At 57.8% G+C, this 23,279-nt stretch overlaps 1 protein-coding gene across 1 annotated transcript; it reads left to right on the top strand.

The window, feature by feature from the left end:
* The first annotated feature begins 623 nt into the window (after positions 1-623).
* Positions 624-21,641, top strand: DRP2 (dystrophin related protein 2). The gene is made up of 23 exons (XM_054215455.1): positions 624-660; positions 1,475-1,628; positions 6,097-6,230; positions 7,077-7,233; positions 8,394-8,514; positions 8,721-8,989; positions 9,288-9,434; positions 9,955-10,033; positions 11,228-11,288; positions 11,707-11,768; positions 12,050-12,124; positions 12,978-13,179; positions 13,409-13,494; positions 14,220-14,377; positions 14,516-14,682; positions 15,007-15,118; positions 15,508-15,644; positions 15,933-15,998; positions 16,751-16,816; positions 17,093-17,236; positions 17,917-18,154; positions 18,298-18,418; positions 18,571-21,641. The coding sequence occupies exons 2-23, from the start codon at positions 1,521-1,523 to the stop codon at positions 18,705-18,707; spliced, it is 2,847 nt and encodes a 948-aa protein (XP_054071430.1). The 5' UTR covers positions 624-660; positions 1,475-1,520; the 3' UTR covers positions 18,708-21,641.
* The last annotated feature ends 1,638 nt before the right edge of the window (positions 21,642-23,279 follow it).

Here is a 23,279-nt window from a genome sequence, read left to right as displayed (position 1 = left end):
CTTGACCTAGCAGGGTCTTGGGAAGTAGGTCTGCCAGCCCTCCATCTCAGGCTTAAACTATTTACTTAGACGTGCAGAAAACAATTTTTGCTGGAACAGGATGTGCTATTGCGCTGTGGAAGGAGTCCCGCTGTCTGCCAGCTTGGGAATGCTCCCTTTGTCAGCATGTACATGGGAGCTGAACTTTGAAATATCCACAAGCCTCCCACCTTTCCCCTTAAAGGACACTGAGCATGCTGAGCTAAAATGTTATTACTTCTCTTGAACTGTAAGTTAGACAACAACAAAGCCATTAACATTTCCAGCAGCGGGGAATGTGTTTGTATTTCCATTCCCCTCCTGGGATAAAGGCTGAGCTGCCTTGCCTCAAAACGTTGCCATATTTTTTCCTTATAGGCCAAGATCCGAAGCGGAAAGTTTCAGCCCGGAAAGAACATTTTGGAGGAAATTAGCAATTCAAAGCATAAGCCTTGTGATCGAGAGACCTCTTGACCTACATGTTGTATTTGCTGTTGTTATATGTGGTAGAGAGCCGGAAATTCAACATCTGACACCGAATTCTAGCTTCCGCGGCACGTCCCTAATTCTGGGGGTTACCTTTAGCGATGCGGGTCAGCTGCAGTGTGAATTCCCTTGATGTTTGGGAGAGTCTGGATCAGGGTTTGTATCAGAAGGATTTTAAATAAATGCAGTGAAACGGCGGTGAGGCAAGGGCTGTTCTTACTTCCTTCATGCTGGCAGAGAGCATGGAGACCCACCACATCCTACATCTGGATACCCATAGGACACGGTCTGCCCGTCTGGGCTTTATTTTCTCATGGCTATCTGTAAAGCCGAGACGATGCTGGCATTGGGATAAATCAGTCTTTTAGCTTATTCAGGGTCCAAACAACAAAAAAAGTAGCGTTGTGGCCAGAGGTTGCATTGCAGATCTACAGAATAGATAAGGGGCCACTGCTAACTGGCTTTACGGGTCATACAGTTTTAAAACCAGAATAAAAAAAACTCATAAAAAGGTAGCTATAGTGTGAGATGCCATATTGGGGGACTGAGGCTCTAGGGAATTCTCCTTCTGAACAGAAAAGGAAAAAATAATATGTTTGAAAATATTGTTTGTTATGGCGATGTGTCTATTATGTCTAAACAAAAGTGGTCATGACAGTGAGATCCTCTGTCCCCTCTTCCTTTCAAGCCTGGGCATCTCCCGTAGTTCAGAAACCCAACCCTTGTTAAAAATGCAACATAATCTGCGGGACTCGCTATCACAGGAGACCATTACAGCAAATCGCATAACCAGATGCAAAAAAGAGCTGGACGTTTTGATGAAAAAAGATTGCAATGTTAGTACAAGTGTGTATTTTCTTAAAAATGCATCCTTTTAGTCTTCAGCCTCCGTGAGGGCGGCAGGCTGGGAAGGAGCTCAGCTCCTTGATGGGGTGAAACCTGACCCAGGGACTCTCACGCTGCTTTTCAGGTGCTCGTGCCCAGCGTTGTCTCCATCCCCATGAACATCGGCTCTGATGCAGCCCTTGGTGATGCAGGAATGGCCCTATGTGCTCCCACGGTGTCCTGAGTGGCACGTCACAGGCCAGGCGCAGCACAGCAGCACTGCCCGCCCGCTGTCTCAGGTAAGAGCTGGGTCCGGCAGCCTTTTTCGCGGCAGCTTTTTGCAGTGGTTGCAAACGCCTGTGGAACAAACCGGGACCTCTGTTCCTGGTGGCAGGAAAAGCTGTTATCTCCAGCCCCGCCATCGGCTTGCACTTAATGAGAGCGTTAGCTCTCCTCGAGCGTTTTGGCTGCAAAGTGTTTCCCAAAGTAGAGCAAGAGAGGCAACCTGCAGAGCTGGATTTCGAGCTTCGTTCAAAATAAAGAGCAAGAGGCCACCATTAACAGCTCTTGTGTATTTGCTTGAGTTTACTTTTTTCCAACACAATTGGAAGAATGTCAGCTTTTGCTGAAAATGTCTGGTTTTAACCTTCCTGGTTGCAGAGAAGGGCTTGGAAATAAGCCCCTGGCGAATGCTGCAAGGCAGAGGAGGAGTTTGACCTCTTTCTAGTCTAGTTGTCTTGAAGAACAGAGAGAGGGTGCTCACACTGCTGGTCTCCCCCCTCCTTCCCCCAGGGTCTCAGAGCTGGTAGACCAGGCTCCTCACCAAAGCCGGGCAGAGAGGCGAAGGTCTCCGGGACTCCTGGGGAAATGGCAGGGCAGAGTGGAGGGGAACAGAAAGGTGTGCTGGAAACTGTCTGCGAAGCTGCCTGTGCTCTGCACCGAGCTGTCACAAGCTGGTTTAGCACCTTGTCCCAGACAGCACGGCCTGGGAAGCGCTGCCCCGGCTCTGCGAGAGCACGGCTTCCCCTTTGCTGCCTGTGGCTGTTGGCCTCGCGGTACCTCTCGCCTGCCGAGAGACTGATGGACGGTGCCAAGGTTTTCCTTGGGCACTGGCAATGTTGTTCCCAGGATGAACGAGGTCCCTGGCTCTGACTTTTTCACCGTGCTTCAAACATGAAGAGCAAAGGCTGAGCTTGGATCTCCTCCCTGCCGTGGCTTGCCATCAGCCTGGACCCATCCTGACCCAGGGTCTGCAGGAGGAAGGGGGATCCTTCTCTGGAGTGGCTCCAGCATCAAGGATGGGGCTTGTGGATGGGGCAGGCGTTTGATAGCTGAGTCAGGGCTTATTGGCTCCGGGGGGGCTGTTAGGTAGCTGCTGTTGGGCCAGCGCGTGGGTGGTAATGAACAGCCCAGCAGATGAAGTGAGGAGAGAGAGGGATAGAACAAGATGAGCAGGTAAATGCCCTCCTGAGCTGCCCTGCCTTGAGCAGTCCAAGCCTCTATGAAGGGGTCGGAGCCCTTTGGGGTTTGCTGGGAAGAGGGGAAGGGAGCTGCGGCAGGATACCCTGTGGGACCCACCAACATTGAGCTTCAAGACGGCACAAAGGGAGGGCACAAACATCCTCAGCTCAGGTCATATCCACCATGGGTATCCCCCAGTCCCTGCCTGAGCCTGGCTTTCTGCTGTGTGGGCATCAGTGTGCTGGGTGCCATGCACTAGCTGGCTGCTGGCTCCCGCAACACTGAGGACAGCCTGCCTCATTCAAAGGGTCTGCCCTGCCCTCCTTCTCTCAGGTGTAGGTGTTGCCACCTAGGAAACAGCCTTCCTCTCTTGTTCTTTCTTGTCCTGAAAGCTCCCAGCACGCTGCAGACACCCCATCCTTAGTTGTGCCCTGGCCCTGCCGAAGCCCCCTCCTCCGGTCTGGGAGCTGGTCCTGCATCTGTTGGCCCTGGGAGGTGGTGGGGAGAGGAGGCTGGACATGCCGACCGTGTCTCTCCTGGAGGGAGAGACAGCAGCAGTCAGATGTTCAGGCAGGGAAGGAGGGGAAGAGAGGGAGAGATACAGGGAGCTTTTCATTCCCTTCCCTGTAGGTGGAGGAGAGCATGGAAACAATGCCGGACGGCAGGATTGTGGGGGGCACGGCCCAGAGCCTTCTGGCAAAAACAAACTATTTGCACCCAGTCCAGGCAGGCAGGAACATCTGTGCTGGCGCCCAGCGCTGGCCTGGAGCACGTCGGGGGCAAAGAGGGCATCTTTGTCTTCTTGGGGGTTAGATCTCAAGGACCTGACTATTCACCTTCTGGGTAGCCAAAGCTTGCTGGGACCATTCCCTGGGTAAATCTCTTCCCTGGAAAACACCCTTCTCTGCCCTGCATGTGCTCCAGCATCTGAGGGCAAGGTCTCCGCTGGTCACCCCATCCCATCCCACCATCACCCTTGCAGATATGGATCCCCAGTGCCTGGACCAATCCCTCTGCGCACGGCCAACTTCCCGCCGGGAACTTTCCCTCACCGGGATACCCTGCAGATCTCTGCCCACTTCGTGCTTTGCGGGCAGCCACGATGGCCCCACAGGGGTTAAGGCAGGTTGGAGGCTGCTGGAATGCCACCGGACAAAGCTGGGATTGACTCTGGCTGCGAGGCACTGCCGCCCCCCTCCAGATTCCTGGGGGGTCAGTGCTCAGGGCGGCCCCGCTCTGCTGAGCACTCGGCGCTTGTCCCCTTCCCTGCCGGGTGCTGCCTGGCGGCACCCGGAGGGATGGGAAGCGATGCCGGCTCCCCCAGCGAAGCTGAGCGGCGGATCTGTGGCTAAGCACAGGTAGATGCGCTTGCCGGAGCCCACGTGAGTGTTCTGTGCCTGAAAATAAAGTCACAGAGGGGGAATGTGGGTCCAGGCTGCAGCTGCTGGGGCTCTGGGGAAGGGATGCTTAGGGGATGCTCAGAGGGCAAGTGCTGCTTTTTCCCCTCTGCTGCCTTCCAGGGGTTTTGTCCCAGGGCAGCAGATGTTCAACACCTGGCCACTGCTTGGCCACTCTCACTGGCTCATCTACTGGGCATAGTTTGTGAGTCGCAGGCTCGGCGGGCTTTTAACTCCTTACACAAGGCTGGGAGGACCGTGTTGTCTGCTGAGCTGTGCTGCAGTTGCACTTGCACCCAGGTAGAGCTGATTCCTTCCTCTGGTATCCCCTGGGATAGAGGGAAGGGCTGGAGCGTTCCCTGGCAGCGCTGTGGGGCTAACCTACTTCAGTGTCACATGCAGAGTATTGATTTTTCTACGTGTGAGCAGCAGTTTTAGCTTGAGTGGTTTATTATTCATGGCACTAAGATTCCTGTGAACTCTGTGGGTGATGGTTTTCTCTGTTTTCTTGATGCTCCTGGAGTGGCAGGACGGGGAGGCAGAGAACAGCCCGGAGTTCAATGTTTTTAGGTGAAGCAAACTTAGCACCGGTCTCGGCGATCATTTGAATTCTCTCTGAGAGCTGGCATGGAGGGGGTATTGTTTCAGGTGTGTAGCCAAATTCCTTGTCCGGTGGTTTCCTCCTGCCTGTCGTTCTCCTTGGCTTGGCTGGATCTGTCCCCTGGACACCTCCAGGAGCCCCTGCACAGGACAAATCACAAGTGTCTGCTCGTTCCCCTGGGAAGAGCTGCCGCTTTCCCCCAGAGGCGGCTGCCTTTCTCTGGCAAAGGGGTGCCTGTTGTATGCGCTGTTTAGAAAGTGCTAATGCAGTTAATTATGGTTGATTAATCACCTGGGGATAATTATCACAAATGAGCTCTAATATCAAAGTAGCATGGGATCGAAATGCTGTTGTTTCCCCAAGAAAGCGCATCGACGTCTCGCTGGTGGAAATGCAACGCGTCCGTGTGTTTTGGACAAGAAACTCTGTTTTTTCGGAGAGGAAATCCCCCCTCCCTCAGCCCTATGTGAGTTGCTTCCAGTCCTGCTGGTGTGTGTTGCTGTCGCCAGCAAGCGTAACGATATTTTTCGCTGCCATCATAAGCAGGAGTATGATACGGTGCTAAAGGCTTAGGAGAGGATTCCTTCCTCTATCCACCAAGGATTTGCTGTCCATGGATCAGCACCCGGTTTTTCAGGCTGAGCGGTGCAAAGTGTGCTTCCTTCATGTGGCTGGGTTAGGATTTGCCTCTCGGACCATCCTTCCCACCGCCGCTTGCTCTGGACAGGTGCGGAGGAGAAGCAGCGCCTGTGGAGGAGAAGTGGCACCCCCGATTTGCTGTGCAGGCAGCGAATACCCTTGTGCTTCTGTAGAGGAGCAGGTGGCGGCTCCCAGTACTGCGGATGGTGTAAAGGAGGTTAGCAGGGTCCCTTGGTCCCTTGGAACAACAGGTCCCAGGGTTCACATCGCCTCTTAAAGCACGGCAGCCCTGTACGGCGTGGAAAAAAAAATCGCTGTTAGCTCTGCAGGGACTGTGGCACACAAGAGCCAGCTCTGATTTAATACCTAGCAGTGAGATAAGTTCATTGCTGGGTAACTGAGGAGCACAGGGATCCTGCAGAACAGATGTGCAGTGAAGCCCTTCCTTCAGCCTTTGCTGTTTGTGCTGCTGGAGCTGGCGCTGCGTCCTTCCTCCAGGCACGGCCACGAGCTTCCCTGGAGCTAACAGACCCCTCCGGGAGCAGGGCAGCCCCCTTGCGAGTTGAAAAGCCAGGCAGGGCCAGGGCAGAGCAGGTAGGTGGCCCCAGGCAAGTGCCGTAAGCACCGGGCAGCGATGTCTGGATGCAGCGTGGTTCTGTTTCTGCCCAGGTCGAAGCCTCGCAGGATGGTGCAGGACCTGTGTGTGTAAACCCCCGGGCTCCGAGCGGTGCCGCCGGGCCCCAAGCCCATCTGGAGATGAATCTTTGCTGGAATGAGATCAAAAAGAAATCCCACAGCCTTCGGTAAGAGTCCCCGCCTGGAGCAAGCTCCGGGGCTGGCCAGGCCTTCCAGCCTTGCCTACTGCATGTGCCTGTCAGGAGGTTTTTGGACTCATTTGCTTGATGAGCCACATGAATTCACGGTGACCTTGGCTTGGTTTCCCCCCTTGTCCACAGACCTCTAAGTCTTTCTCCCTGCGCTGAAAAGCATCCCCTCCATTTCCACCCATCCCATCCTCCTCTCCCTCCCTTCCTTCCTTCCCTCTTTCTCAGCTTTCTGCTGCTTTCTCCACCCTCTGCTGTCTCTGCAGCTTGTCTCCTTTTTGCCCCACGGCTTTGCCGCCACCTCCTCTGTGCTTGTCCCTTTGCTGGGAGCCCTCTCCACCATGCGGGGGGTGGGGTGGGGGAAACATGCCTTCCAGACCCTCAGAGGTTGCAGCTCCACAGCCAGCACGACGGAGAGCTTAACTGGGGCGTGTTAATTGTCTCTTGCCTTACTGCAAGGCTCCTGGAAGCTGCCCAGTCATGTAAATGCCGTGCCAAGCACAGCATTTACAGCCAAGCACAGAGCACAGCCCCGACCCACGGGCGAACGCAGAGTGACTCTGTCTTCTGCTCGGGGGTGATGAAGAGACTCAGAGTTCCTCCTCCCCGAGTCCTCCATGCTTCACCCCACCTGGTGGTGCAGCATCTGTGCTGGCTGAGGGTCATGCACAGCCCATGCCGGGATGTGCTGCCGGTCACTGGTGGGGTCCTGCGTCTGCCCGGGGGTCACCAGCCCAGCCGTGGTGCTCTGCCTCCCCTCCCCGGGGAACCTGCTCCTCTCCTGTCTGTCTGACCCCCGTCCTGCTGTCCTCGCTCTCCTGCCAGGGCTCGGCTGGAGGCTTTTTCCGACCACAGCGGGAAGCTGCAGGTGCCTCTCCAGGAGATCATAGACTGGCTCGGGCAGAAGGATGAGGAGCTCTCGGCACAGCTGCCCCTGCGGGGCGACGTCCTCCTGGTGCAGCAGGAAAAGGAGACGCATGCGGTACGTTCCCTTGTGCCTCCCCTGCCGCCGCTCACTGTGAAGAGGAGCTGCAGGTGGCAGCCCTGCCTGGGACCCCCGCCTCGTGTCACTGCCCCTGCCCACAGCCCACGAGCTCACCTGTCCTTGCCCGTCTCCATCTCTGCTCCCCGTGGCAAGGCAGAGCCCCAGTCCCGTAGCAAACACCCATGGCACGCGACAGGTGGAGCCCATCTGGTTTTAGACAATAAATGTGCGTTACAGCCTGCAGGTGCTGCAGCTGGTAGTGGGCCCCATCACTTCTCTCCTAGTTTCCTCCTCATGTCCTACCTCTGCAACAGAGGGAATTGCCTCTCGCGGGCCTCTGCTTTGGGGATCCTGGGGCCTGAGGAAGTTGGTTGGTCTAGAGACGACCCGGTGGTCAGGACATGAGTGATTCCTCCCGTAGCACATCAGCATCATGTCTGAAATTGGGATAAACACAGACAGATCAGAGTTTCCGGCTTCCCCGATCAGACCATTTCCTTTTCGCCGCTGGTGGCTGTTGGGCTTTAGTTGTTTTTACCTGGAAAACAAAACTAAACTGTTGCTTACTGCTGCCATCCCTCCTCCTTGCTGGAGCTAGCCCCTTCCCCGGCGCACAAACAGCCGATCCAGCATATAGCACCAATGAGGAGCTGCAGTTGGAGGGGAGGAGAGGACATCCTAAACCAGCCTGCCTCCAAAGCCTGCCCTGGCAGATGTCCTGCTTTGGGGCATCCTGCTGTGTCCCTCCTTGCTCCTCCAGCAGCTGGACCTGTTGCTGAACAGCTGCTGGAAGGACCGTTTGCATGACCGTGCTCTCACCGCGTGAGTGAGGAGCGTCTCCAAGCAGTGCCTGTGAGAGCATCACCAATAAAGCAGTTCCTCTTGGGCAGCCCTGGCTCAACACACCCCTCTGGGCTCCCTGTTCCGCCTCCCCCCCCCAGCAAAGCCACAGTCCACACCTCTGCAAGAACCACCTTCTTGCAGATGGTCATTCCATCCCCAAACCGCAAAAATATTTCTCTGTTAACTTCTCTCTGTGTCTGCAGTGATTTTGGGGCCCTGGAGTGAATAAATCACTGCAGCCCTCAGGGAGGGAGCAGCAGGGGCACTATTCTCCAGCTCAGCCCGCTGTCTCATCTCTGTGCTCTGCTCTCCAGGCTTTCATGGAAGAAGTAAAGTCTCGGGGACCATACATTTACTCTGTCCTGGAGTCAGCACAGGCTTTCCTTTCCCAGCATCCGTTTGAGGAATTAGAAGAACCAACTTCAGAAAGCAAAGGTCTGTGGAGCTCCCCCTTCCTTGTTCTCCCATAGCACAGCTCCTCCTCGGGATAATATTGTCACTTGTTTTCCCTCCCTCTTTCCAGTTTTCCCTAGATTTTTTTACCTCCCTCTTCCCTGCCCTTCCTCCATCTCTTGCCCGCTTTCCTCTGGGCTGGGCTCTCATTTTTTACACTCCGATCCCCTTCTACTTTGCCTTCACAGATGTCTCTCCCCGGCACCGCATCCAAAACATCAGCCGCTTTGTCTGGAAGCAGGCGAACGTGGCCAGTGAGCTGTGGGAGAAGCTCACAGCCCGGTGCGTGGACCAGCACCGTCACATCGAACGGACCCTGGAGCAGCTGCTAGAGATTAAAGGGGCCATGGAAGAGCTCAGCACGACCCTGGACCAGGCTGAAAGCGTGCGTGAAACCTGGGAACCCATTGGGGACCTCTTCATTGACTCCTTGCCAGAGCACATCCAGTCGACCAAGGTACTCATGGCTCTGAGAAGGCTCCAGCCTTGGCCCCAGAGGGTGGCATTGATGAGCCATTGTCCATGTCCCGCTTCTCAGGAGATTTGAGTGATCTCCAGCCTGGCTGGTTTGTTTTGAGGTTGGTTTTTTTCCCCCCACTAAGGTACCCTGTGGGAGGGTTAGTCAGCAGCATCTTGCCAGGCACTAGCCCACACTAGGTTGTAGGAGAGGAATCAGGTCCAAGTCCCGACCACTCACCTGCTTCTTTTCCTTCTTCTGCTGCCCTGTGACTGTTCCCCTGGGCACGGGACTCCAGCTGTTCAAAGAGGAGCTCTCCCCCATGAAGGATGGGGTGAAAGTGGTCAATGATCTTGCGCACCAGCTTGCCATCTCAGATGTCCACCTGTCCATGGAGAACTCCCGTACCCTGGAGCAGATCAACACGCGCTGGAAGCAGCTGCAGGTGGGAAGGAGTCAGGACCAAGCACTGCAAATAAACCCCAGGTGGGAGGATGCCGGGGAAGAGCTGTCGCTGCTGAGCTTCAAGGATGATAAAGGAAGGCTTGGCATAGGAGGGATGGTATAGCTGGTGTTGCTGGAGGAGGAGACCATCAGTTCAGTGTGAGGAAAGTGGCTGGTAAATTTGTAGAGGTCCTGAGCAGGAAAAGGCAATGGGAGAAACAAAGGATGCTGTCTGAGGAGAATCAGGATCTGATGGGGGGTCAGTACCAGCTGTGTCTGCTTTGATATCTGTGAAAATAGGGATACAGGTGAGCTGGAGATGTGGCCTGTGTGTCCTCAGCCTGTGGGAGGAGGTGTAGAGGGCTGAGCGGGCTGGGGAGTGCAAATACCAAGGCAGGCAAGGAAGGAAGAGGACCTGCATGCTGGGGCACGTCTGAGTCCATCCGCAAGCCTTCCTGAATGGGGCTTCAATCTGAAATGCCTGATGGGCTGTTGTTGAATTTTTCTGTCCCATTCTCCAGGCCTCCATAAACGAACGCCTGAAGCAGCTCCAAGATGCCCACCGGGACTTCGGACCAGGCTCCCAGCACTTCCTCTCCTGTACGTGAGCGGGTCCTCCTGGCTTCCCGACATGAGGCTGCCTCTGCAGAGGGGCTCAGCGTGGGCTGTGGCACAGGAGGGTGGGGTGCAGAGTCCTGTTGCTGACCCCAGAGCCTCCAGAGCCACGCACGCAGCTAGAAATGGGCCCAGGCCAGCGCCTGGTGCACAGGACCCAGAGCAGGAGGCATCTCCCAAAGTTAGCATTGCGCTACCTTACCTTGTGGGACCAAGGGTGAGGTTCTCCTTCGGAGCGCGGAGCTGTGACACTCGCAGCAGCAGCTCCCAGGTGATACTGGGACAGTGCCAGCCTGCAACTGGGTGGGCAAGGCGACAGATGGCAGAAGAAGGCAGTCCCCCATATCCCGTGTTAGTCATTCGGAGGCCAAAAATGTGCCCGTTAAGGAGGTTTTCATTCACATGGCGAGGCAGAGGGATGTTGTTCCTACAGACCTGAGCTGCTGCTGGCTATCAGACCTGCAAAGCATGGGTGACAAGTTGTGCTCCAGAGTCTGAGGTCCACCATTGGGGATGCCGAGCCCTGTAGGGTCTCCAAGATGTCAGTGGGGTTTGTTGGCCTCTGTTTCTCTCCAGACCACGTCCTCCTATTTGAAAGGAAGAATGACTTTTTCCAGTTGCTGGAATTGATAAGCTGCCTGTGACAAGGGAAAATAGCTGAGGGTCATAAAAGGACTCTCGTCCTCTAGATAACAAACGTAGGGTGGCAGGCAACTGGTATGGGATGTGTCCTTGTCTTCCCAAGATACGGCAACTGACACACAGCGCATGAGTAATGGCAACAGCAGATGCTGTGGGTGCCCAAGCCTGGCCATAACAGACAGTGCTCTGCGTGTGTCCGAATCCCAGCAGCTATGAGCCCTGCCCACTGGTGACCACAGCGCTGCCTTGGGCATCGTCAAAAGCATCAGGAAGTGTCTCTTCCCGAGTTCTGAGCTCAGCCAGATTCAGAGGCCCTGTCTCAAGAGAGGCATGACGCCTCTGACAAGACTACCAGTCTTGTGCCTCTCTTATAGGCAGCATCCACTTGCCCACTCCAACTCCCCCCAGGTGGTGATTTGGCCTCTTCAGAGGCCCCCACCTGCTGGCACAGTCCTGCTGGGCTCCCAGCAGAAACAGCATCAACCTACAGGAGCAGTTTTTTTGGTGTTGATCCGACACGTGTTTCTCTCCTTGCAGCCTCTGTCCAGGTCCCCTGGGAGCGAGCCATTTCCCCCAACAAAGTGCCGTACTACATCAAGTGAGTGCGCTCCCACCCACAGCCCCTGGTCTCCTCTAGCCCAGAACCGGTCCCCCATTCTGGAACAGGAATTAAGGACCCACTAGGAGTGGGGGGCAGTGAGCAGACCGGTCTGAGCACTGACCTCCAGCAAAGCGTGTTGCCCCCAAGAGCCAGGCTTTCCCTGCCTGCCGAGGTGTCCCAGATGGGGGCGGGGGGGCCGCTGGCTGGAAGGAAGTGGGGCTGGCAGCAAGTGGGGCATCCTCCCATGGGCATCCTCCGTGCTGCTGTGGCTGGGGAGTGTGCTCACTGGGGTGCAGCAGCATCTGCAGGCGCTGGGGGACTCACTCCCAGGGCCGGTCAGGTCCTTTTTGTCATCTCTCATGGCAGCTGCTTAGTTTCCAGCTTGACTCTTGGCTTCCCTCTCTTTTCCTTTCAGCCACCAGGCCCAGACCACATGCTGGGACCACCCGAAGATGACGGAGTTGTACCAGACACTGGGTAAGGAGGCTGCCACAAAACCATTCCAGTAGCATCTGCCTTTTCGCAGCGCGGGGTGCTACGGGATATCCCCCCAGCCCATCTGCTCCCCTCTGTGGCACGGGGGTCCCCAAAGCAACGGAGTGTGACCCCCCCCCTGCCAGGCTCTGTCCCTCCTCCTCCCGCACTCACTCTGCTTCTGCTGGTGGGGCTGGTGTCTGGGAACGGCAACTGCTGCTTCCTGCCCTGGAGATAAGGATGTCGAGCCGCTGTTTTATTCTTCTTTTCCTGTGTTATTGCAGCGGATTTGAACAACATCAAGTTCTCAGCGTATCGGACGGCTATGAAACTACGACGGGTGCAAAAAGCCCTGCGACGTGAGTGCGGGAAGAATTTCCCCCCTGCTGGGTCTCCCTCCGATAAAGGCATTAAACTGACACAAGCTTTTATCAGCGCATGAAAGGCAGGAGCCCACCAGGGGACAGGTAGCTGAGGCAAGAAGCGCTAGGAAAATGAGCCTGTGGCTGGAAAGCTGAGCAAATCCAGAGGCGAGGTGTCTGTCAGCACCTTTCTTTGCAGGCTTAGGGTGGGAATGCCTCAAGGGCAGGTGTTAGTCAAAGGGATTTGAGAACAAAGTTGTCCAGCTCAGAGTTACAAAGCTGTGGGATCAGGCAGGGGCTCAGTCTGGATCTCCAAGGGAGCCCGGAGAAGCTGTGGATGTAACCGAGAGCAGAAACCAGCCTCTCTGCAGGGGCGGAGGGGGCTCTGCTGCTTAAAGAGGAGGAAGGGAGACAATAAACCTGACTTCTGCACTGTTGGTAAAACTCTGTTGGTAAAAATGAGGATTAATAGCCAGGTGAATATGATGCGATAGGAGTTCAACACACTGTGTGGCTCACCGAGAGGCAGCTGCTCCTCGGAAACTGCTGAGGGGTTTCCAGGGGAATCGGTGAGCAGGCGAACAGGAATCTGATAGATGCGGCATCCTCAGCTGCCAGAGAGCTTTTGGTAAGGCCTCTCGCCTAAGGCTCTGTCAAAACTAAACGGGCAGAATGAAGGAAAAACCCCTCCTGAATTAATTGTTCTGGACAATTCTGGGAGCTGCACCTGTTCTGCCACCACAGCGGGGCTGGGACCGCCCCAGGTCAGGGCAGGGCTGCGTCCCCCTCCTCTTGGCTCTCAGCTCTCCCGTTTTCCTCTCTGATCCCTCCGCCCGTGCTTTCTGCGCAGTGGACATGGTGACCCTGGCCACCGCCTTGGAAATCTTCAACGAGCACGACCTGCAGCCCAGCGACCGGGCGATGGACGTGGTGGAGGTCATCCACTGCCTGACCGCCCTCTACGAGCGGCTGGAGGAGGAGCGGGGCATCCTGGTGAACGTGCCGCTCTGCGTGGACATGAGCCTCAACTGGCTGCTGAACGTCTTCGACAGGTACCGCTCCCTCGGCGGGAGCTGTGGGGCTGCCGTGCTCGGAAGGACACATTCCGTGCTGCTCTTCCAGCTGGCGCTGCTGCAAAACGGCCCTGGCTGGGAGCGAGGGGGGGGGGCGCCTGGCATGGGCTTGCCTTGCTGACACCCCCCCCCCCCCCGCCCCCGACCAACCTGCATAAAAAAAACCCTCCAAAGCATTTGCAAACCTGCGCAATATCTCGCCTTGCAGCGGCCGCAGCGGGAAGATGAGGGCTCTCTCCTTCAAGACGGGCATCGCGTGTCTGTGCGGGACAGAAGTCAAGGAGAAGTTTCAGTGTGAGTCTCCCTCCCCCAGGACCCGGTGTGGAGTAACCTGGGGAAAGTGGGAGTGCTTTTGTTTCCCGGCATGGCCCTTCTTTGCCCAGAAAAAGCAGAGAAACTGCTTTCCTGCAGTGACTAATCTGCTTGCATTGCCACCTCTCCCTCCCTCCCCGAGCCTACGCCGCCTAAATTAGGAGGCGTTTCTGCAGACTGACTGGTGCTGCGGTGATCTCGCTTGCGTGGCACTAGAAGGAAGAGCGCAGAGAAGGCAAACAGGCAACAGTTATCAGTGCTTCCCAGAAGGAAAAAACCTGGGAGCGCATGGCTGGGAAGTAGGTTTCGGACAAGTTAAAGGAAGTCCCTTTCCTCACTGCGTTTTAACCATGGTGCTCTCTGGCACGGGATGCTGCGGGGGGGTTAGCATAGGAAGCACCAAGGGATTAAATAAAGAGGTTGGGCAGATTCATAGCAGACAGGCCAGCTGTGGCTGTTAAAGAAGTGATGTTTTTAACCTCTGTCTCAAGAAGACTCTAAACTCCTGGTCATTGTGAGCTGGAAGGATATTTTAAGGCTATTTAATCATAGCTCAGTTTTTCCCTCTTATTTGAGCTCCTGGACGGAGATAGGTGGTGGGACCCCTGGTCTGATCCACACACCGCTCCCCTGTGCCTGCGTCCTGCCCAGTGTGTGGGGGCATCAGCCGTGTCTCTAACGGGGCTGTGTGTCTGTCCCGCTGGCAGATCTCTTCAGCCAAGTGGCCAACGCCGGGGGACTGTGTGACCAGCGGCACCTTGGTGTCCTGCTCCACGAGGCCATCCAGGTCCCACGCCAGCTGGGGGAGGTGGCGGCGTTCGGGGGCAGCAACGTGGAGCCCAGCATCCGCAGCTGCTTCCGCTTTGTGAGTAGGGTGCCGTGGTCCGTGCCGTCCCCGCTGCAGCAGCCGTACTGGGGAGAGGCTCCCGGAGGTGGCGAGGAGCTTGCCCCCCATCACAGCCGGGTCCCATCTCTGAGCAGCCCCTTCCTCTCCCTTCCCCAGAGCAATGGGAAGCCCGCCATCGAGGCATCCCAGTTCCTGGAGTGGGCTAACCTGGAGCCGCAGTCCATGGTGTGGCTGGCCGTGCTGCACCGAGTGACCATGGCTGAGCAGGTGAAGCACCAGACCAAGTGCTCCGTCTGCCGGCAGTGCCCCATCAAGGGATTCAGGTAAGGGTTGGGTATGGGACCTTGGCCCCCAAGGGGAGCGTGTGGTGTCCTGCAGGAGGGAGCGGAATTTGGTCTGTGCTGTCGGGGGAACCTAGAGCTCTGCAGCAGAGTTTCAGGCAGGTCAGACCAGGTCCCAGCAGAGGGGGAAGGAGAAGGATATTTTTCTGGGGACTTCATCCATCAGCATTGTAGGTTCAGTGGCGTGCAAGAGCAACACAGCCCCTTGCTAAGACCCTCTGTCCCCTGCTAACCTCTCCTTGGGCTCCAAAATGATGTGGTTTTCCTGACTGTCACTGCCTCCCTATGGCGTCTTGATCTCTCCAGGTATCGGAGCCTGAAGCAGTTCAATGTGGATATCTGCCAGACTTGCTTCCTCACCGGGCGAGCCAGCAAGGGCAACAAGCTGCACTACCCCATCATGGAGTACTACACCCCGGTACGGGGCTGGGCTTCGGGAGTCTTGGCTCAGAGCAGGTCCCCATTGGCAGCAGCAGCCTTGCGATGTTTAGGCCGGTGAAGCCCCAGAATTGGATCCCTCGTACAATTTTTGTTCACCTCCACATGCTGGAGGCTGCCTGCATCCCTGCTATTCTGGGGCTCGTGCTGGGAAGGATGCATGGCATCCACAGATGCCCAGCTTGGCTTGTGCCAGGCCCCGTGACAGGCTGGCAGAACCGCCGTGAGCCCTCCTTGCTTCCTCGATTGTGTCTGCTTCTTCCTCCGTGGAGCTCATGCCCAACCCGAAGGGACTTCTTCCCTGCAGATGCTGACCTGTGGTCCCCCACTTTTCATTAAGCAGCATCTCGGCAATGTTTGTGTTTGCAGACCACGTCCAGTGAGAACATGAGAGACTTTGCCACAACGCTGAAGAACAAGTTTCGGTCCAAGCAGTACTTCAGCAAGCACCCGCAGAGGGGTTACCTGCCCGTCCAGTCCGTCCTCGAGGCTGACTTCTCCGAGACGTGAGTTGGCTGGCCCCTGGGCTCTGCCTTTCCGCCCTGCCTGATGCATGGGCTCCACGGATGGAAGCAGCGTCTCAGCTGGGAGACAGGGCTCCCATGGGAGGGCTGGAGGGGACACTTGCTCCGGGGGTGGTATGGCCATTAGTTTTTGGAGGAGCAGAGATTCAGTCTCCCTCTCCAGCGTGTCCCTGGCTCCTCTCAGCCCAGGTGAGACCAGGGCAGACTTTCCAAGCCCTAACTCTGAGCGAGGACTGCCAAGCCTTGCTGACCAGTGTGCATCTCTTGCAGACCAGCCTCCTCCCCGATGCTACCCCACGCCGACACCCACTCCCGGATCGAGCACTTTGCCAGCAGGTACCACCACCGGGCACTGCTGTCGTGCTGGGGCATGGAGCATGACTCTGATGGGTGTTGGAGGGGTTTGGGGGCAGCGCATGGTGAGGTCCTGCTGCCCGGAGGCCCCTCCATGCTTTCCGGTACACTGCCTGGCGGGCAGAGGCTGGCTGGGGCGGCGTAGGCTGCAGTGCCCTTGGGAAGAAGCAGCCGCAGGGCCAGGTAAACCTGCCCGCACCACTTCGCTCCTGCCAGGGACGCGGCTGATGCCACCCAAATTGGCAGCGAGCACCATGCAGTTTGACAGCAGATGCCTTGGTGATGAAGCGGCCTCCTGCTCTTCCCAGTAGGAGCTGCTGGTCGGATTCTCACCAGGCAGATCCCTCGGTGTCAGTGCTGCTTGCAGGATCCCTATTGCTGCTGCCTGGTGGCTTGTAATGCCTCTGCCCTCACCACGGGGCCAGGCAGAGCAGGCACCTGAGGAGCACCAGTTGCTGACTTGTTACGCTTTCACCCCTTTCTTTTGCTTACGCTGAGCCGGCTGCATGGCAGCAGCCCTTTATTCCACCAACTGTCACCCCCAGAGCAGCAGGAGCTTTTGTTTTCCAAAAAGATAAAACTCTCTAGAGCCTGTAAAGAGGGGCAGAGTGGTGCAGGCCGGCGGGGAGACCCTGCCAGAGAGGGGTCTTGCAGGGGCTGCCATAAGCAGGGTGCGTCAAGCAGACATTCGGGGTGTCTCTGACCATATCTCAGCCTGTTTCTCTTTCCTCCAGGCTTGCAGAGATGGAAAGCCAGAACTGTTCCTTCTTCAGTGACAGCCTGTCCCCGGATGATAGCCTGTGAGTTCTGCCTTCTTTCCCTCCTCCTCATCTCCTGTAGCTCCATCCCTGCCTATCCAGGGCACAGAAATGCTTTCCTTCTCAGTTCCTTTGAGTCCGAGGTTCTTGGGCACCCTCAACTATCCAGCGGTGCTGAGCCCCTCCTGAGCTCTAGACGTGGAGCGGCCATAATGAGCTCCCACATGAAACCACCTCCCTCCAGGCTGTCCTTCCCCAAGGGCACACAAATCCTGTGAGTCCAATGTTCTTAAGGTGTTTCTCCACCTGCTGCAACAGGGATGAGGACCAGTACCTGCTGCGCCATTCCAGCCCCATCACCGACAGAGAGCCGGGGGGCAGCCAGCAGGTTCCAGGGAGCCTCAACATGGATGACAAGGGAGAGCTGGAGCGAATCCTGTCCCACTTAGAGGATGAAAACAGGTAGGGGTGTGGGAAACTCTGAAAGTGGAGTCTATAGCCTAAGGGAAGAGGGCTGGAGGAGCCTGGCAGAGCTCAGAGTGGAGCCAGGGGATAGCTGCAGGGGCTGGAGGTGGGGATCAGAGGAGCTGAATGGGGTGGTTTGGAGGGTGTCTAGGCTGAGCCTTAAGACCTTCATGGGAGCACTCAGTGAGGAAAAGAGTGGAGTGGAGAAGAATGAAGTCTCAGAGTGGAGAAGGAAGGGAGAAGACAAAATTTTCCTGTCCCCATCCCCAGAACCTGTTCCCCTCCTGAACCCCAAACTGGTTGAAGAGAGCCCAGGGCGCTGCTGTCTCTCGTCCCTGAGCCCCTCGAAAACACTGCTGGTGCTGCTCTGGAGCACAACAAGTGAGCCTCTAAGGCTCAGGAGGAGGTGATGCTTTCCCTGCCCTTGTTCTCAGCCTTTTAGGAAGCAGTTGCTTGTCTTTTTGTAAGCTGCCGGAGTGGGGTAGAGCTGCAGGCAGGCCACCCTGCAGTGCAGGGACCAAGTCCAAGAGCGTGCTGTTCCTCAGTCTTCACATGTGGCAAAGCCTCCAGGAGTGTTTTGTCTCTAAGTCATGGGCCATCCCTGGTGCGCAGCTGTCGGGTGTTTCCGGCAGTCTCGAGAAATTAGGACGATGATGCTGACCTAGGCTGTCTTGCAGGATCCTCCAGGGAGAGTTGAGACGTTTGAAGTGGCAACATGATGAGGCGGTGGAGTCTCCAACCTTGGCTACGGGCTCCCCCGAATCAGTGCAAGACCCACGTAATGATGAGCTCCTGGCAGAAGCACGAATCCTCCGGCAGCACAAGAGCCGCCTGGAGACCCGCATGCAGATCCTGGAGGACCACAACAAGCAGCTGGAGTCCCAGCTGCACCGGCTGAGGGAGCTGCTGCTGCAGGTACTTTCAGAGCAAGGAGCCGGGGAAGCCCATCCTTGGGGTGGGCTTTGCCATGACAGAGCTGGGGCAGTGGCAGACAGCGATGCTCAGAAGGCAGGGAGGACAAGGACAGAGGAACATGACAACTCGCCTTCTCTCTCCAGCCTCCAGCAGAGTCAGATGGCAACGGTTCAGCAGCCTCTTCCTTGGCTTCGTCTCCGCATCAGTCCGAAGGCAGCCAGGCAAAGGAGAAGGAGCACAACACCCCAGACACCGAAGCTGCAGGTGAGGACTGGGGTTGGGCTGAGCTCTTGGCCCCACTCCCTTGGCTCCACGCTGCAGGAAGCTGCCCGTGCCCTGCCATCCTGCAGAGATGCTGGCTGGCAAGGTGGATGCCCAAGAGCCTCCTCACCCTCCTTCCCTCTTTCCCGCTGCAGATGAGGTGGAAGCCAAAACCCAGGAAGTCAGCATGTGCCTGGAAGACATCATGGAGAAGCTGCGGAGCGCCTTCCCCAACTCTCGAGGTACTCGAGTGAAATCTCCTTCTCTGGCCTCTTACTGCTCCCTCAGATGAGGTTTTCCCCACAGAGCCCTGCCCCGATCCCTGCTTCCCTGCGACGGCCGATCCCCCGCAGCGCCTACAGCCAAGAGCTATGCTGCCGCGGCGCTGCTGGGACTGGTGTGTGGCCTGGGCGCGGAGAGGATGAGGAGGAGGTTTCACACCTTGCAAGGAGAGGAGATCAGAGCTGCCGAGAGTATGGATCAAGTAGATCCACCCAGAGATGAACTGCGAGGCACCCTCCCGCCCTGCTCGGGACCCCGCACCCTGCGGGGGTCCCCACTGCGAAGACGGACAGACCTGCCAGCATGGAGTTTGCAGCGATCACCTTGAGCAGCCACCTCCTCGCTTCACCCCTGTCCAGACCCCTCTCCAGTTACCTGGCGAGACAGAAGCAATGGTGCAAGCTCTCCCAGCTGTTCATGGACGGCTCTTCCCAGCAGGGATGGGGACTAGGGGATGTGCGTGTGGATGGCGCTCCCCTCACCCAGTGGGTTTTGGTGTTGGTCTTTCTGCTGTCCCTCCGTGCTCCAGCCTGGGAGCAGCACCCGGTCCCTCGCCCAGGCTGGCCATGCTTTTGCCTGGGGGAGACATTGCTTGGTGCCAGCACTAACACAAGGCTGGGGAGAGCTCTCCTCTCTGCCCACACAGACCCTTGCCCACTTTCTGCCATCCCTGAGCAGGATCCCCCTGGCTCTGCAGCAGCCCTATTCTAACCAGGTGGCTCCAGGTCCTATTTTCCTGACCTCTCCATTTCTCTTTCAGGTATGACCTCCCTTATCTAACACCTCCTGTGAGCCAGAGGCTTTTCCTAACCAGCTACCTGGCTGCTTTCCTCCCCCTCCTCTCCCTGCCATGCTCCCTGTGCTGCGGCAGACCTCGCACAGACTCCCACCGAGCCGGTTGTGCAGGATGCTTGCCAGCTCCAGAAGATCTCAGGGGATCATAGGTCGTGCGGGAGTGGGACTGTGGGCTCCTCAGGAGGTTGGCTCGGTCACTCAGCCACAGTGTCCAAGCCTGGGTGGAAAGGTTCAGAAGAAAGAACTGAAGCCATGAAAGCTGCCTGTCTCCCCCCAGCACAGCACTCCTGGGCTGCAGCCCTCGTGGGATGCAGGGTTCAGCATCCTGCTCCTCTTCAGTTGCGCCCAGGGGCCTCCAGGTTTATGGGTGCCAAAACACTCCTGGAGCCACCCAGTTTTTAAAAGAACTCTTTCTAACAGCGTCCATCTGCCAGCCTTACGGATTGAACTCTCTCTGCCACCCAGGGCTGTGCAGCCAGCCAGGCATATATCATCTGGTGGGGAGAGTCTGCCAGGTTTATGGAGTAGGGACGAGTCCATGTTAGAGCTTCAGCCCAGCTAGTAGCCTTATCTTGAGAGGGTCTTTATAACAGAGCCTTATCATTTAATTTGCATATATTTCTATATATTATATATATATATTCTGTACTTAAATACTCTCATGGACTCACTCCATTAAATTCTAATACTGTAAGTGCAGCTGCCCTTCACTTTCGGTAGAGCCCAACATCTGCTCCCATGGGACCAGCACCTTCCCCATTGCTGGTGCTGCCTTGGAGCAGGGCTGCTGCGAGGGGAGCTCAGTGGAGGGCTGGACCGGCAGCAGGTAACTCCATCCCACCTGGTTTCCTGGGGAGCCGTGCCTTTGCCGTGGCACAGAGAGCCTGTCCTGCCCAAACTCAGCTCCATCCCTGGGGACCCTCGGCTCCTGCAGCCACCCATCCTCATGGCGCTGCAGGAGGGGGTTTCTCCAGCCATAGCTCTGGCCGTGGGGCCACCAGGATGTTGGGCTGTGATGCGGGACCATAGCGGTGTGGGAAGGCAGCAGGACAGACAGGATACCTCCTTTCCACCCCAAGGAGCTGCTGCCCTGCTGGTGCCCCCCAGTTTGAGCTGGGCTGAAGGGCCGGAGGCACTCGTTGGAAGCAGGCGAGTCCCGCTGGGCAGCGGAGGAGGCTGTTGTGCAAGCTGGCAGGGTAGCGCGGTGGTGGCGGTGGCTCCTGATCCCAAAGGCTCCCTCAGGCTGGCTGTCTCATGCTGTGTTATGTCGAGAAAGAGGTAGAGTCAGGTGCTGTTGGGATGCCCCAGAGCGGAGGCCGAGGTGGCCCCGGTGCTCTGGGGCCACAGGCTGCAGGGGGACGAGATGCCAGGTGCTGTTGGGATGCCCCAGAGCGGAGGCCGAGGTGGCCCCGGTGCTCTGGGGCCACAGGCTGCAGGGGGACGAGATGCCTGAGCCCTTGGGGCAGGGCTGCGTGCCCAGGTGCCGCATCCTGCCCAAAACAGGGCTTGCTGCGAGGACAGGGACGGGGCCGTCGTCGCTGGCTGGGACGGGACGCGGTGGTGAGCTGTTCGGGGAGGTTTGGACCAAGGGGGTGCGTGGGGGCAGAGGGCTGAGCGGTTGGCTTCGGCGTGCTGGCAGAGGCGTGAAGCAGTGCCCACCCCGGGGATTAGGTGGGGTGAGCCCTACAGCGAGGCGTTTGGGGTCTGGTGCTGCAGTGTCCGCTCACAGCGGTGTGGGTTGTCCTTGCCGTACCCCCTCACACCCGGGCGAGCGACAGGAGCGGTGGCGTCGGCGTTAGGCTGGCTGTAAGCACGCTGTGTTTGACAGCGGTGAGGGACCACGTGCCAGCCTGCGAGACCCAGATGGACCCCCCCCACCCCGTTATCCCAATGGCAGGATGGGGGGAGCGTGGAGAGGAGCGAGGTTTTGGCCTGAGGGTGAGGTCAGGAGCACCCAGCCTGGGGGGGCTGGAGGAAGGAAAAGGCAGGATGTGGACCCAGCTGCTGGCCCCGGAGCCAGGCGCGGGGAGCAGCGGTGGCCAGGCTGGGGGTGCTGGGGCTGCGTCTGGGAGCCGGGATGCGGCAGGGAGGGGAGCAGGCTGGCTAATGCTCTGGTAACCATGTACCATGGTGCTGCTGTCCTCGCTGCTTCGCGCCATCTCTGCTTTGGAAAGAGAATAAATTTGTATTTATACTGAGACCCGTATCGGCGCTCTGGCCTCTTCTATCCGTGCGCCTCTATCCAGGCTGGGTCAGGGCAGCTCCCGGTGCTCTGCCATCCCGGCACCGCTGCTGCAGGGCTGCTGGGACACAAATGTCCCTGTGCCCTGTGTCAGCCTGACTGTCCACACCATTCGAGGCAGAGCGCAGAAGCTGTGAGCAGAGCCCCGGGCTCCCCAGACACAGGTGTGTGTCCCCAGCCACCATCTTCCCTCGTCCTCTTCCAGCAAAGTCTGCTCAGGACCACGCAGCAGCCTGAGGGCTGGTACAGGGGCTGTGTGGGGACAGTCCCCTTTTCCTCACCCAGGAACTTCTGCTGTAGGAAACCCTTCAGCCCCAGGAAGGATGGAGGCAGCAGGGGGATGCTGGGCAGAGAGTCCTCTCCCTCCATGCTTTCTCCCTGGAGCCCCTTGAGGTCTCCGGTTCCTCAGAGGTGTCCGGGTGCCTCTGCCCCAAGCGCAGCCCGTGTTCCCCATGTCTCCATGGCGCAGTGAGGGGCTCAGCTGAGGACTAGCCCAGGGCAAGGCAGGGGGCTCTCAAGCCCTCCCCACCACACGGGGTGCAGCCCAGCCTTGGCTGACAGTGAAGCCTGCCCAGGACTGACACTTGTAAGGCCGGACCTGCTCTCACCCCTGACTGGAAGGGCTGGCGGTGCCGTGGAAAGGCTTGACACGATGCTACCGCAGAGAAGTACAGGGACAGAGAGATTCAGAAGCTTAAATAATGGGGGGTGAAATGCAGCCTCTTTAACACCCCCTCCAAAGAGTAAAGCAAAATGCCCCGTCCCTGTGCCGCAGGCTCCAGGGCAAGGCAGGAGGTGATCAGGGAAACCGGTCACGTCCAGGAACAAATCCAGCACATGCTGCCAGGGAAAAGCTTTTATTTCTCAGCCAGCAAAGCTCAGCAGGGCACAGCTGAAAGGCGCTGGAGCCGATGAGTCGGGGCAGGGAGGCAGCAGGCGCTGCTGCACAGCGGGGCTGGTGCTCCCGGCGGCGGCAGGGTGAGGACAGCTTTGTTCCCCTGTCACTGCAGGGCCAGTCCCCAGCCCTGGGGCTCCCTCTCAGGGCGCAGCAGCCCCGCTGTGCCTCCTCCTCGTCAGTGGTCCAGCAGCCTTTCCCTCATCCAGGCTCTGCTCAGGGCTGGCTGTGCCCCAGGGTTGTGTCCCCAAGCTCTCTCCTCTCACTGCACCGTCCTGGGGGTGTATCGCTCCCTTCCCTGGCTGGTATGGGGCAGGGGGGTACTTCTGCCCCTCTGCCCGGCTTCTCATCTGCCCCCAAGCCCCCAGCCTGGAGCACCACCTCAGGGGTGATGCTCTTGGGGGGGATGCTGCCTTCCCCAGCGTTTCCTGAGCTGCTGCCTGCTCGCTGCTCCCTACAGCTCCCCTCCTCCAGCTCCTCTCTGGGGGTTTCATCCTCCAGCTCCGGGGGCCCCTGGGCTGGCTCCAACCCCTTGCTCTGGGGCTCTGGCACTCTGCCTGGCTCAGCTTTGGCCGTGCTCCCTGGGCCAGGTCCCCCACTGGCTCCCTGCTGCAGCCCCAGCCCAAGGCCTGCTGCCTCTGTTGCCTCTG

The sequence above is a fragment of the Rissa tridactyla genome, chromosome 9 (assembly GCF_028500815.1).
Source record: "Rissa tridactyla isolate bRisTri1 chromosome 9, bRisTri1.patW.cur.20221130, whole genome shotgun sequence".
NCBI classification, from domain to species: domain Eukaryota; kingdom Metazoa; phylum Chordata; class Aves; order Charadriiformes; family Laridae; genus Rissa; species Rissa tridactyla.
Note: the sequence above shows the minus strand (reverse complement) of the source record. Positions and strands in the feature narration are given on the sequence as shown.